The 13607-nt window shown below is 39.0% G+C and overlaps 1 protein-coding gene across 1 annotated transcript; it reads left to right on the top strand.

Annotated features, from left to right (window-relative positions):
* Nucleotides 1-1994: 1994 nt before the first annotated feature.
* Nucleotides 1995-12424, top strand: LOC117319684 (ATP-dependent DNA helicase Q-like 3). The gene is made up of 5 exons (XM_033874447.1): nt 1995-2457; nt 3102-3336; nt 3738-5107; nt 9585-9684; nt 9891-12424. Exons 1-3 carry the CDS (start codon nt 2142-2144, stop codon nt 4543-4545), a joined length of 1359 nt encoding a protein of 452 aa, XP_033730338.1. The 5' UTR covers nt 1995-2141; the 3' UTR covers nt 4546-5107; nt 9585-9684; nt 9891-12424.
* Nucleotides 12425-13607: the final 1183 nt, after the last annotated feature.

The raw sequence follows: 13607 nt of genomic DNA on the forward strand, positions 1-13607 counted from the left end.
TTTTTTTTAAAAAGTGGGTGAAAGAGCCCGTATGATTTCGGCAAAACTTCCATCGGTGAACAATTAACCACGCTACCGCGGACGCGTGGTTACAATACTACGGAATATGGTGACGCTCAACGTGCAGTTCTGACGTCATTTCTAGAGCTGCTAGGAGCTTCGGATCTTTTTGGGCACCTCCAGTGGGATGTGATCAACAGGAAAACGTTATGATTTCGGCAAAACTTCCATCGGTGAACAATTAACCACGCTACCGCGGACGCGTGGTTACAATACTACGGAATATGGTGACGCTCAACGTGCAGTTCTGACGTCATTTCTAGAGCTGCTAGGAGCTTCGGATCTTTTGGGCACCTCCAGTGGATGTGATCAACAGGAAAACGTTATGATTTCGGCAAAACTTCCATCGGTGAACAATTAACCGCGCTACCGCGGACGCGTGGTTACAATACTACGGAATATGGTGACGCTCAACGTGCAGTTCTGACGTCATTTCTAGAGCTACTAGGAGCTTCGGATCTTTTTGGGGCACCTCCAGTGGGATGTGATCAACAGGAAAACGTTATGATTTCGGCAAAACTTCCATCGGTGAACAATTAACCACGCTACCGCGGACGCGTGGTTACAATACTACGGAATATGGTGACGCTCAACGTGCAGTTCTGACGTCATTTCTAGAGCTGCTAGGAGCTTCGGATCTTTTTGGGCACCTCCAGTGGGATGTGATCAACAGGAAAACGTTATGATTTCGGCAAAATTTCCATCGGTGAACAATTAACCACGCTACCGCGGACGCGTGGTTACAATACTACGGAATATGGTGACGCTCAACGTGCAGTTCTGACGTCATTTCTAGAGCTGCTAGGAGCTTCGGATCTTTTTGGGCACCTCCAGTGGGATGTGATCAACAGGAAAACGTTATGATTTCGGCAAAACTTCCATCGGTGAACAATTAACCGCGCTACCGCGGACGCGTGGTTACAATACTACGGAATATGGTGACGCTCAACGTGCAGTTCTGACGTCATTTCTAGAGCTGCTAGGAGCTTCGGATCTTTTTGGGCACCTCCAGTGGGATGTGATAAACAGGAAAACGTTATGATTTCGGCAAAACTTCCATCGGTGAACAATTAACCACGCTACCGCGGACGCGTGGTTACAATACTACGGAATATGGTGACGCTCAACGTGCAGTTCTGACGTCATTTCTAGAGCTGCTAGGAGCTTCGGATCTTTTTGGGCACCTCCAGTGGGATGTGATCAACAGGAAAACGTAATGATTTCGGCAAAACTTCCATCGGTGAACAATTAACCGCGCTACCGCGGACGCGTGGTTACAATACCTACGGAATATGGTGACGCTCAACGTGCAGTTCTGACGTCATTTCTAGAGCTGCTAGGAGCTTCGGATCTTTTTGGGCACCTCCAGTGGGATGTGATCAACAAGGAAAACGTAATGATTTCGGCAAAAATTCCATCGGTGAACAATTAACCGCGCTACCGCGGACGTGTGGTTACAATACCACGGAATATGGTGACGCTCAACGTGCAGTTCTGACGTCATTTCCAGTGGCATGTGATGAACAGGAAAACGTTATGAATTCGGCAAAACTTCCATCGGTGAACAATAAACCAGGCTACCGCGGACGCGTGGTTGCAATACTACGGAATATGGTGACTCTCAACGTGCAGTTCTGACGTCATTTCTAGAGCTGCGAGGAGCTTCGGATCTTTTTGGGCACCTCCAGTGGGATGTGATCAACAAGAAAACGTAATGATTTCGGCAAAAATTCCATCGGTGAACAATTAACCGCGCTACCGCGGACGTGTGGTTGCAATACCACGGAATATGGTGACGCTCAACGTGCAGTTCTGACGTCATTTGTAGAGCAACTAGGACCTTCGGATCTTTTTGGGTGGGCACCTCCAGTGGGATGTGATAAACAGGAAAACGTAATGATTTCGGCAAAATTTCCATCGGTGAACAATTAACCCATTCGGAACACCTCGGCCGATTCTCTACGGTCATCTAACCTCGGATGTATCACGGTATTTGATATGTATAAACGCCGTGCAATTGTGATGCGGTCTCCGTATCACTCATTATGGATGAGTCTCCGCTGTGCATATAGATCTCCAAAATGGCGTCATTCGAACAGTGTTTAAAGTATTCTCTCGATAATTGTCCTTTATTTAAAGAGAAGAAGATCACATTGAAGGAGAAACAGATTGAGACGTTGAGAGCATTGTACGAAGATCATGACTGTGTGTCGGTATTACCCACAGGCTACGGTAAAAGTGTAATATTTCAGCTCTTACCGTGGTTTTGTCAGCTGAAAATGGAGAAACGGAAACCAATGAGCGTGATAGTCGTGTCCCCGCTAAATTCCCTAATCCAGGACCAAGTCATTGCAATGAGGAAGAAGGGATTAAATGCTTGCAGTTTGAACTTCACTGGTATGTGTCAGTTATATCACAGGGACACGTTACAATAATATTGTATGTATAAAATATAGGGGGGGGGGGGGGGGGGGGGGGTCGATATAAACCTGTTATATTGTATGCTTTATGTATTGTATGTTTGGATCCCCTCATGTCTGTTATAGATCTGGTAAGATGCAAGTAAAAGCACACAATTAAGACAGGCAGCCATGAAAAAATTATAATGGTCATTTAAAACACAAAACAGGTGACTGTCACAATTGCTACCACACATGTTTGAAATAAGCCCTTTCATACATGATGATGTACACATGATACAGTGATAAGTTATATAATAATTATGTCCAGATGATGGTCTGGCTTTGTTGGTTTGGCCAGATATGTATCTCTGTAATTGTCAATTTCAATCCTATTTAAAAACAACCAAATTTTAAATGTCATGTACCAAGATGAAGATTGAATAATACTCTTTCCCGTAACATGTATTGTACCTTTCATTTTTCATTGCTTTGACAATTGTTATCAGCTCACCAGTACTTTTTGGTTTTTCAAACTTACATAACCCAAACCAACTGAAACCGCCAGTAGGCATGACATAACCTATTGTTCTGACTAGTGTGAAATCAGCCTGAATAACCCATCTGTTTCACGTTTCACAGGTACTCATGGCTCAACTTATGAAGATGCGGATTGCGAGAACGATGAGGAACAGGATCATGAATATGTTGAAATTGATGTTCCATTTGAGCAACTGGAGAGAGGAGACTTTTGCATGATTTATTGTCATCCAGAGGCACTATTGAAGACCAGATTTTCTCGACTTCTTAGGTCTCAACTGTACCAAGAGATCATTTGTGCAGTAGTCATAGATGAAGTCCATATGGTTTCAGAATGGTATGTATAAATACACATTTGCATTTAAATCAGCATTAGGGCAATGTTGCAAAATAAAATGAGGTAGAATTTATATTTTAGAGTATAATCAGTCCTTATTGAAAAAGAAATCAAGTTGCAATAACCAGTCTTTGCCTTCAACAATATATTTTGAAGAAATGTTAAATTTTGATAATTTTATAATTAAAATTGTTGTAATTTCATTGATGTTGGATTGAATTAAAACTTTGCAGGGTTATTGATATCATCACATTAATGAATATCTAATTATAACCCCAGGCCAGTTTTTGGTAAATTTATCGACAAAGCAGGAAAGAGGCGACAAACAATTACAAATTAATCTTGTTCTATATTTGTTAATGTCAACTGCAATTAATCTTTTTTTTTCTTGTTATTTGAAGGGGAGAAGAATTCCGTCCTGCATTCCAGAAGCTTGGGGAGTTAATGTGCATTCTAGAGAAGGCTTTGCATTTAATTCTGACAGCAACTGCTACACCCAAATCAATTGCAAGTCTAGCTAAAGAGCTGAATTTGAAAAATCCACTTGTTATCAGTGAGAATGTGGATCGTCCAAACATATTTATAGACATTAGAAACAGATTGCCAAACATTCATAAATTTGACAAATTTGATGACTTGATAGAACCTGTGGCAACAGAATTGCTGGAAAAAGGAGTTCATTTTCCAGTGACCATAATGTATGTGGAAAGTTTGGAAGCATTGTCTTATTTTTATCAGTTTCTTTCGTATAAACTTAAGGGTGCCAGCTACGATGGTGAGGAAATCCCACAGAATAGAATATATGCTCAATACCACAAAGATTATGCAGAGTCCATGAAGAAAATCATTATTCAGGAACTGACCAAAGAAACCCCTAAAGTCAGATTAGTTTTGGCAACTGTTGCACTGGGAATGGGGCTCAATGCCCCAAGTGTTTCACGTATCATTCATTGCAGGCCCCCAACAACACTGGAGAAATACCTACAAGAAATCGGTCGTGCTGGACGTGTTGGACAACCGTCAGTGGCAATTCTTTACTACAACAAAAATGATATTGCAAAAAACAGAATCGGTATGACAGAAGAAATGAGGAAGTTTTGTGAAAGTGAAACATGTTATAGAATTATTCTTGTGAATTACTTTGGATTTGAAAGTGTTGTTTTTTCAGGACCAAAGGAACATTGTTGCTCCATTTGTAGCAGAAAATGACTCGTCATTACTGACTGTATATATGATTTCTCCCGTCAAGTGTGATTTTAAGCAATTCCCTGCATCTAGTGACATACACATCATTCTTGTGGATTCTGTTGCTGTATAAAGTAGATTCTTAAGACAATTGTTCACGGGGATTATATTTAATGCCAGGGATAGTGACACTCTCACTATGTCTGTATGTCATGATCACTTTTGCAGAGATTATTTCCTGTGAGAAACCATTCAATAACACTCTCACAATAACATCAGTTTCTTTGTTTGTTCTGATGGATATAAACTGCCATAGCAACCATAATTTTGTTGTTAACAAGAAGCCTACATCCATTACCTAAAAGCCTAAAACCATTACCCAGGAACCTACAGCCATTACTCAGGAGCCTACGATCATTACCCAGAAGCCTACCACCATAACCCTACGACCATAACGCAGAACCCTACCACCATTACCCAGCAGACTACAACCAATACCTAGAAGCCTATAACAATTACCCAGAATACTACCAACATAACCCAGAACCATAAGCCCATCATGCAGGAGCCTACAACCTTTACCAAGGTGACTACCACCAATACCTAGAAGCCTATAACCATTACCCAGAAGACTAACACCATTACACAGAAGCCTACCACCACAACCCAGAACACTACCACCATAACCGAGAACCCTTAGACCATCACGCAGTAACTTACAACCATTACCTAACAGCCTATGACCGTTTACAAGAAGCCTACATCCATTACCTAAAAGCCTACCAACATAACCGAGAACCCTTAGACCATCACGCAGGAACCTACTACCATTACTTAGGAGGAGCCAATGACCACTACTTGTGTGGGAAATACAGTACAATAGAGACAATCACAAAAGTTTTGTCCATTTGGATAACAGATGCAAGAGAGGTTTAGTCATCAACGTTTCCAAAGGAGAGGGACTAATGTAACACTAGTTCTATCAGCATTGTTGTGGACCAGTGGAGTGCTGACACAACTTTGATAGTCTAGTGCAATTACAGTAACCTAACAACATGGAACACTGACACATGCCTGCACATTTGCACACTTGTTGAATTCGGACAAAAGTTTTGAACAAATGCCCATTACCCAGAAGCCTAACACCATTACCCAGAAGCCTACCACCATTACCCAGAAGCCTACCACCATTACCCAGAAGCCTACCACCATTACCCAGAAGCCTACCACCACTACCCAGAAGAGTACCACCAGAACCTAGAACCCTTAGACCATCATGCATTAACTTACAACCATTACCTAACAGCCTATGACCGTTAACAAGAAGCCTACATCCATTACCTAAAAGCCTAAAACCATTACCCAGGAACCTACAGCCATTACTCAGGAGCCTACCACCATTACCCAGAAGCCTACCAACATAACCGAGAACCCTTAGACCATCACGCAGGAACCTACTACCATTACTTAGGAGGAGCCAATGACCACTACTTGTGTGGGAAATACAGTACAATAGAGACAATCACAAAAGTTTTGTCCATTTGGATAACAGATGCAAGAGAGGTTTAGTCATCAACGTTTCCAAAGGAGAGGGACTAATGTAACACTAGTTCTATCAGCATTGTTGTGGACCAGTGGAGTGCTGACACAACTTTGATAGTCTAGTGCAATTACAGTAACCTAACAACATGGAACACTGACACATGCCTGCACATTTGCACACTTGTTGAATTCGGACAAAAGTTTTGAACAAATGCCCATTACCCAGAAGCCTAACACCATTACCCAGAAGCCTACCACCATTACCCAGAAGCCTACCACCATTACCCAGAAGCCTACCACCATTACCCAGAAGCCTACCACCACTACCCAGAACAGTACCACCAGAACCTAGAACCCTTAGACCATCATGCATTAACTTACAACCATTACCTAACAGCCTATGACCGTTAACAAGAAGCCTACATCCATTACCTAAAAGCCTAAAACCATTACCCAGGAACCTACAGCCATTACTCAGGAGCCTACGATCATTACCTAGAAGCCTACCAACATAACCGAGAACCCTTAGACCATCACGCAGGAACCTACTACCATTACTTAGGAGGAGCCAATGACCACTACTTGTGTGGGAAATACAGTACAATAGAGACAATCACAAAAGTTTTGTCCATTTGGATAACAGATGCAAGAGAGGTTTAGTCATCAACGTTTCCAAAGGAGAGGGACTAATGTAACACTAGTTCTATCAGCATTGTTGTGGACCAGTGGAGTGCTGACACAACTTTGATAGTCTAGTGCAATTACAGTAACCTAACAACATGGAACACTGACACATGCCTGCACATTTGCACACTTGTTGAATTCGGACAAAAGTTTTGAACAAATGCCCATTACCCAGAAGCCTAACACCATTACCCAGAAGCCTACCACCATTACCCAGAAGCCTACCACCATTACCCAGAAGCCTACCACCATTACCCAGAAGCCTACCACCACTACCCAGAACAGTACCACCAGAACCTAGAACCCTTAGACCATCATGCATTAACTTACAACCATTACCTAACAGCCTATGACCGTTAACAAGAAGCCTACATCCATTACCTAAAAGCCTAAAACCATTACCCAGGAACCTACAGCCATTACTCAGGAGCCTACGATCATTACCTAGAAGCCTACCAACATAACCGAGAACCCTTAGACCATCACGCAGGAACCTACTACCATTACTTAGGAGGAGCCAATGACCACTACTTGTGTGGGAAATGCAGTACAAGAAAGACAATCACGAAAGTTTTGTCGATTTGGATAACAGATGCAAGAGAGGTTTAGTCATCAATGTTTCCAATGGAGAGGGACTAATCTAACACTAGTTCTATCAGCATTGTTGTGGACCAGTGGAGTGCTGACACAACTTTGATATTCTAGTGCAATTACGGTAACCTAACAACATGGAACACTGACACTTACCTGCACATTTGCACACCTGTTGAATTCGGACAAAAGTTTTGAACAAATGCCCATTACCCAGAAGCCTAACACCATTACCCAGAAGCCTACCACCATTACCCAGAAGCCTACCACCATTACCCAGAAGCCTACCACCATTACCCAGAAGCCTACCACCACTACCCAGAACAGTACCACCAGAACCTAGAACCCTTAGACCATCATGCATTAACTTACAACCATTACCTAACAGCCTATGACCGTTAACAAGAAGCCTACATCCATTACCTAAAAGCCTAAAACCATTACCCAGGAACCTACAGCCATTACTCAGGAGCCTACGATCATTACCTAGAAGCCTACCAACATAACCGAGAACCCTTAGACCATCACGCAGGAACCTACTACCATTACTTAGGAGGAGCCAATGACCACTACTTGTGTGGGAAATACAGTACAATAGAGACAATCACAAAAGTTTTGTCCATTTGGATAACAGATGCAAGAGAGGTTTAGTCATCAACGTTTCCAAAGGAGAGGGACTAATGTAACACTAGTTCTATCAGCATTGTTGTGGACCAGTGGAGTGCTGACACAACTTTGATAGTCTAGTGCAATTACAGTAACCTAACAACATGGAACACTGACACATGCCTGCACATTTGCACACTTGTTGAATTCGGACAAAAGTTTTGAACAAATGCCCATTACCCAGAAGCCTAACACCATTACCCAGAAGCCTACCACCATTACCCAGAAGCCTACCACCATTACCCAGAAGCCTACCACCATTACCCAGAAGCCTACCACCACTACCCAGAACAGTACCACCAGAACCTAGAACCCTTAGACCATCATGCATTAACTTACAACCATTACCTAACAGCCTATGACCGTTAACAAGAAGCCTACATCCATTACCTAAAAGCCTAAAACCATTACCCAGGAACCTACAGCCATTACTCAGGAGCCTACGATCATTACCTAGAAGCCTACCAACATAACCGAGAACCCTTAGACCATCACGCAGGAACCTACTACCATTACTTAGGAGGAGCCAATGACCACTACTTGTGTGGGAAATACAGTACAATAGAGACAATCACAAAAGTTTTGTCCATTTGGATAACAGATGCAAGAGAGGTTTAGTCATCAACGTTTCCAAAGGAGAGGGACTAATGTAACACTAGTTCTATCAGCATTGTTGTGGACCAGTGGAGTGCTGACACAACTTTGATAGTCTAGTGCAATTACAGTAACCTAACAACATGGAACACTGACACATGCCTGCACATTTGCACACCTGTTGAATTCGGACAAAAGAAGTGCCCATTACCCAGAAGCCTACAACTGATACCTTGGATCCAACAATAAAACACTGCTGCGTACATATTAAAGGTGAGCAAATAGATTGTCATTCCATTATATTGATAAATAATTGATTGTAATGCTATAAGACAGAAAATTAACTTTTATTCAAGAGTGATCTTTCACAATATTTCAAAGAAAACGATGTCAATATCCTGTGATGTATCTTAATATGAAATTCAATTGGATTTCAATGATTATTCCTTAAGATACATTACCCAGGAGCCAATGTACATTATCCAGGAGCCCATGACCATAACTCTGGCGTCCATGACCATTACCCCGGAGCCTATAACCTTTATCAAGGAACCAAGGACATATATCCAAGAGCTAAGTGTTGTGACTTGACTCGCTGATACAGCAGCATAATTTCTTAAATTCATCAATGAAAGTGCATTTCCACAGGGATTTTATGGAGAAGATTAAATTATTAGGAATAAGTTAAACTTGCTCGCAACAAGCATTTTCATTGACTCAAGAAGTTTGTGTTGGTTAAGTTTTTCTCTTTTAACTGCCGGATATAGTAGTGTAATAATTTCTAAAAGAAGGGAGATATTTCATCAAGGATTGTGTACAACAGTTGAAATCAGCAAATTAAATTATAAGGATTAACTTTAATATATTTTAATGTTAAGAATCTACAACAAAAATAACTGTAGTGTACTCCCATCATAAACTGCTGGGTTTTTTGGGTTTTTTTTTGTGTTTTCAAATCAATCTTTAAACCAATGATCATTTTTCAGGAAATGGTGACCATTGTTCAGGAGCCAATTAACATTATCTTGGAGCAGGTGACTATTACCCAGGAGCCCATAATAAAACCTAGCAGCAGACATATTAGAGGTAAGTAATATGCCATTTCTGGTAACCATAATGTAGCAAGTAAAACACAAAAAGAAATTGATTGATATTTTGAAGTCAAAATCAAATACAGAATGATGTAACTTTGATAAGTTCTAAATGAAGTACCAGTCACAATTTTGATATACATCACGACATATTGCAACATAAAATTTGATTGCCATATTCATCCCTACACTATTATCCAGGAGCTGATGACCATTACCCAGGACCGGACAATAAAACCAGGCAGCAGATACATCCAACATCAGGAGGTATCCATAAATCCCCTACAGCATCCCATTTAGGGGAACACTAGGACAGGGGGGGAGGGGAAAGGAGGCACTAACAGTTGGTATGCTCACCTGAGCAGAAAGTTCAAGTAAACGGTTCTTATCAACTTCAATATATCTTAAACTTTTCATATTTCCAACTGTTCAAGAACCAATGGTCTGATTTTTCTTCGACCTAAATATTGATACAAGTATACCTTTCATGGTGCCAACCATGCGTTGATAATTTTTGTTTATAGTACGTCAGTGATATGAATCCCAAGATAGCCACCCAGTGGCCTCTGCATAACGGAAACATTTTTCAGCTTTTCAAAAACCACCAGGTCTATTGTGTTCAATTTTTGTACTTGGTCTGAGCTTGAGTGTTTGGGGTATATAGGTTGCCAAAATCTGAATCTTTTAACAGTCATTTTTATGTTGATACTACAGTATTACTTAGCGTTGTTATTATTGGGGTTTATTTTACTTTCATTTACATATAATGCACTTTAGACAGTACATGGCATCCAAAACTCACTTCTACTTCAGATCAGATATACTACTATGACATCCAGGATTATAAAGATTATTATGTAGAACCTTGCAGACTGAGATTTTCGGTATGCAATTAACACATTTCATGAAAATCACTGCGGTTGCAAGTAATCAACCTTTACTGTTGTCAAAATAATAATTTTATTGAATCCACATTTTCAGTTTGATCAATTCTCTTTATACATTGTTGCAGTTTTTGGATGTCAAACATTGTTGCATAGTAGTATCTGATCTGTACAGACACGCAACAGACATACACCAACATAGGGTGCAAAAGGAGAGCCTCCACGTGGCGCATCTGGTAACACTGGACATTTAACTGATACATGTACCAAAGTACAGGTGTGCATTGTTGTTTGTCGAGTGGCTAATCTCCCACCACATTATCCATCTTTTAGTCATTCTTAAATCTAACTTTTCATTCAATGATTCAAAACATTTTCTTTTTTCGCCTCTAACCAAATGCTGTTAATCTCCCCAATCCTGTAACTGCCATCAGTTTCATTACAAACACAGAGTTATCGCCCCTTAATACACTTCATTCCATCTGTGACATCCTTTAGGTGTCACCCCACTACCAATTGTTAGGAGATCTTGAATCACTGAATTTTGTTTGTGGTCAAGATACTTCAATTAATGATGTAAATAATTATAAAGAAGTGACTGAACTTGCATTTGGTAATTCTTATACTTTCAATATATAGTTTGAATGCTGGCCATGATATGTAAACATACGATTGCGTCTGGAAATCCAGTAATGAAGTATGTTCAATCACTCACTAACAAAAGATAATACCTATACTGATGTCATTCTCATTTTTTGTGTATGAAAATTAATTACATTTTATTCATATGAAAATGAATTTCAATGTCATAGTCTTTTGTCGGTCAATATAAGTCTGACAGTCATTTCATGAAATGTGTTGACTGTTGTATTGCTTATTCCATGGGTTGGGAATCATTTGGGATTTTCATAATTGATTATGTGTTGCATTTATTGTCTTGGCTGAAGTTGTCTTGTTCTGAATATATATATATGATAGTGTGTATACAGTGTATATATATACGTACTGAAAGAACATCTTAAGATACTATTATATAATTATTGATTGGTTATTAGTCCCCTACCGATGAAACCGGGGGGTGACTATATGTTTTGCCTGCGACCGTCTGTCCGTCCTTCCAGTTAAAGTTTTGGTTAAAGTTTTATAATGGCACACCATTCACTTAATAATGGTATTAGGATGCTGATTCCTTGCATAGAGGTTCTTAGGGTGTGTGGCATTAATTTTGTACAGTTGAAAATGAAAATTATTTTCATTTTTTGATTTTTTTTTTTCATAATATGGACTTAACTGTTTTCTCTGTATTGAATGCTTCACTGATGTGAGATTCTTTTGGAATAAAATCAGTGTACTACTATGCAGTGCTATGCAGAATTATGTTTATATTTTAATCCAAGGCGGTTATATATATATTACACATTTCAATTTAAATTCACTTTAGATTCTTTTACTCTGTACAGTAGATATACCAAACTAATATATATACCGGAATATATTTTATGGGCAGCTAGGAAACATTGTTTATTCACCCCAATAGAGTTGAATTTACACATTGTTTGGAATGAACTTATTTTCATAAAATGATAATGTTTCAGTTGTGGCTAATTAAACTTTTTTACTCAAATTTGGCTAAAGTTTTAACTTGGGGGCACCGGTAGTGGACATGTATTGGTCTAGCAATACTCACAGAAAATGCTTGTTTTATTTAGCTTGGTATTTTTATATATAATTACCCATGTATGACTCATTATTATGTAAAATCATTCTGTCATATTTATGCATGTTTTGACATCTTGCAATTACATGTCCTTTGAAAAGGGCAAGAATACAGAATCACTGGCAATCTGAAAATGGTGTTTGTTTGTTTGTTTTTTTTTTTTAAATAATCGATTATTAAAATTTATAATTGATCATTAACCTTTATAATTGATTTACAACAATTTTGAAACAATTTATATTAACTTATATTAATCACGCTTGTTGGCCCGGATGGAAGCGGGAATCAAACCCCGGCCGTCTATAGCTAGTTGAAAGGCAATTCACGTGCATGTGTTACCAATGTGCCACCTGAACACCCCATCGATCATTGGAATTGGTTCAGCAGGATTAAGTTATTGATTATAATCAATAATCATACCAACACTAATGATTGGTGATATATATGGCTAACAACAATACAAAGAATATGTGGGCAGGAGACTCTTGTCTACTATCTGATACAGACGACTCAATTGCACCAATGCAACATCGTTACACAAAAGTTATTATTATAACTTAATAAGGAAAAAATCAGACTATAGTTAAAATCTTTGTCACTTATTTATTGTTAATGAGTCCACATTTGATAATGATTTCCTAGATCAACAGTATTCAGGCAGTAACATAATGCAAACAGTTGATATTTTGAACAATTAATTAATTTGAATTAATTGAATCATAATAAAATCCCTGTGAATATTTAGCATTCAACATTAGTAAGTTGTCAAGCTATATGGAGCTATACACATACATTTTTTGTATGTGTGTATATATTATATATATAGCAGATATTTAACAAGGATCTACTTAAAATATATATATACATGTATATGAATTAAAATATTTCAATTAAAAAAAATTATTATCAGAAAAGTTAAGTACATGTATTGAAATAGATGCATTGAACAAGCTAAAGCGATGACTCTCATATTATGAATTCAAATATTGCAATTAAAACAATTTATTATCAGAAAAGTTAAGTACATGTATTGAAATAGATGCATTGAACAAGCGAAAGCGATGACTCAGATTCTCACTTGCTGGTACCTGTATATACATCTTACTTGGCATCAGATTGCACGAGATATATCAAGGAACTTTAAACTAGCAGGGATTCGACTGCGTCTGATACAAAAAGTAATTTCTGTTGAAATTGGGGCATACGATGAAGTCAATTGTATATATATTAATTGAACGAGTAATGAGGAGTATATCTATATATTAATCAACATTTTCAAATATATATGCACACAGAAGCACAAATACATAAGACTAG

The sequence above is a fragment of the Pecten maximus genome, unplaced genomic scaffold (genome assembly GCF_902652985.1).
Source record: "Pecten maximus unplaced genomic scaffold, xPecMax1.1, whole genome shotgun sequence".
NCBI classification, from domain to species: domain Eukaryota; kingdom Metazoa; phylum Mollusca; class Bivalvia; order Pectinida; family Pectinidae; genus Pecten; species Pecten maximus.

Bases quoted from the DNA above. Each gene is read 5' to 3' on its own strand.
- LOC117319684 (XM_033874447.1), top strand. From the start codon at position 2,142: ATGGCGTCATTCGAACAGTGTTTAAAGTATTCTCTCGATAATTGTCCT. The intron at 2,458-3,101 runs GTATGTGTCAGT...CACGTTTCACAG, and splicing joins TTGCAGTTTGAACTTCACTG to GTACTCATGGCTCAACTTAT. The intron at 3,337-3,737 runs GTATGTATAAAT...TGTTATTTGAAG, and splicing joins GTCCATATGGTTTCAGAATG to GGGAGAAGAATTCCGTCCTG.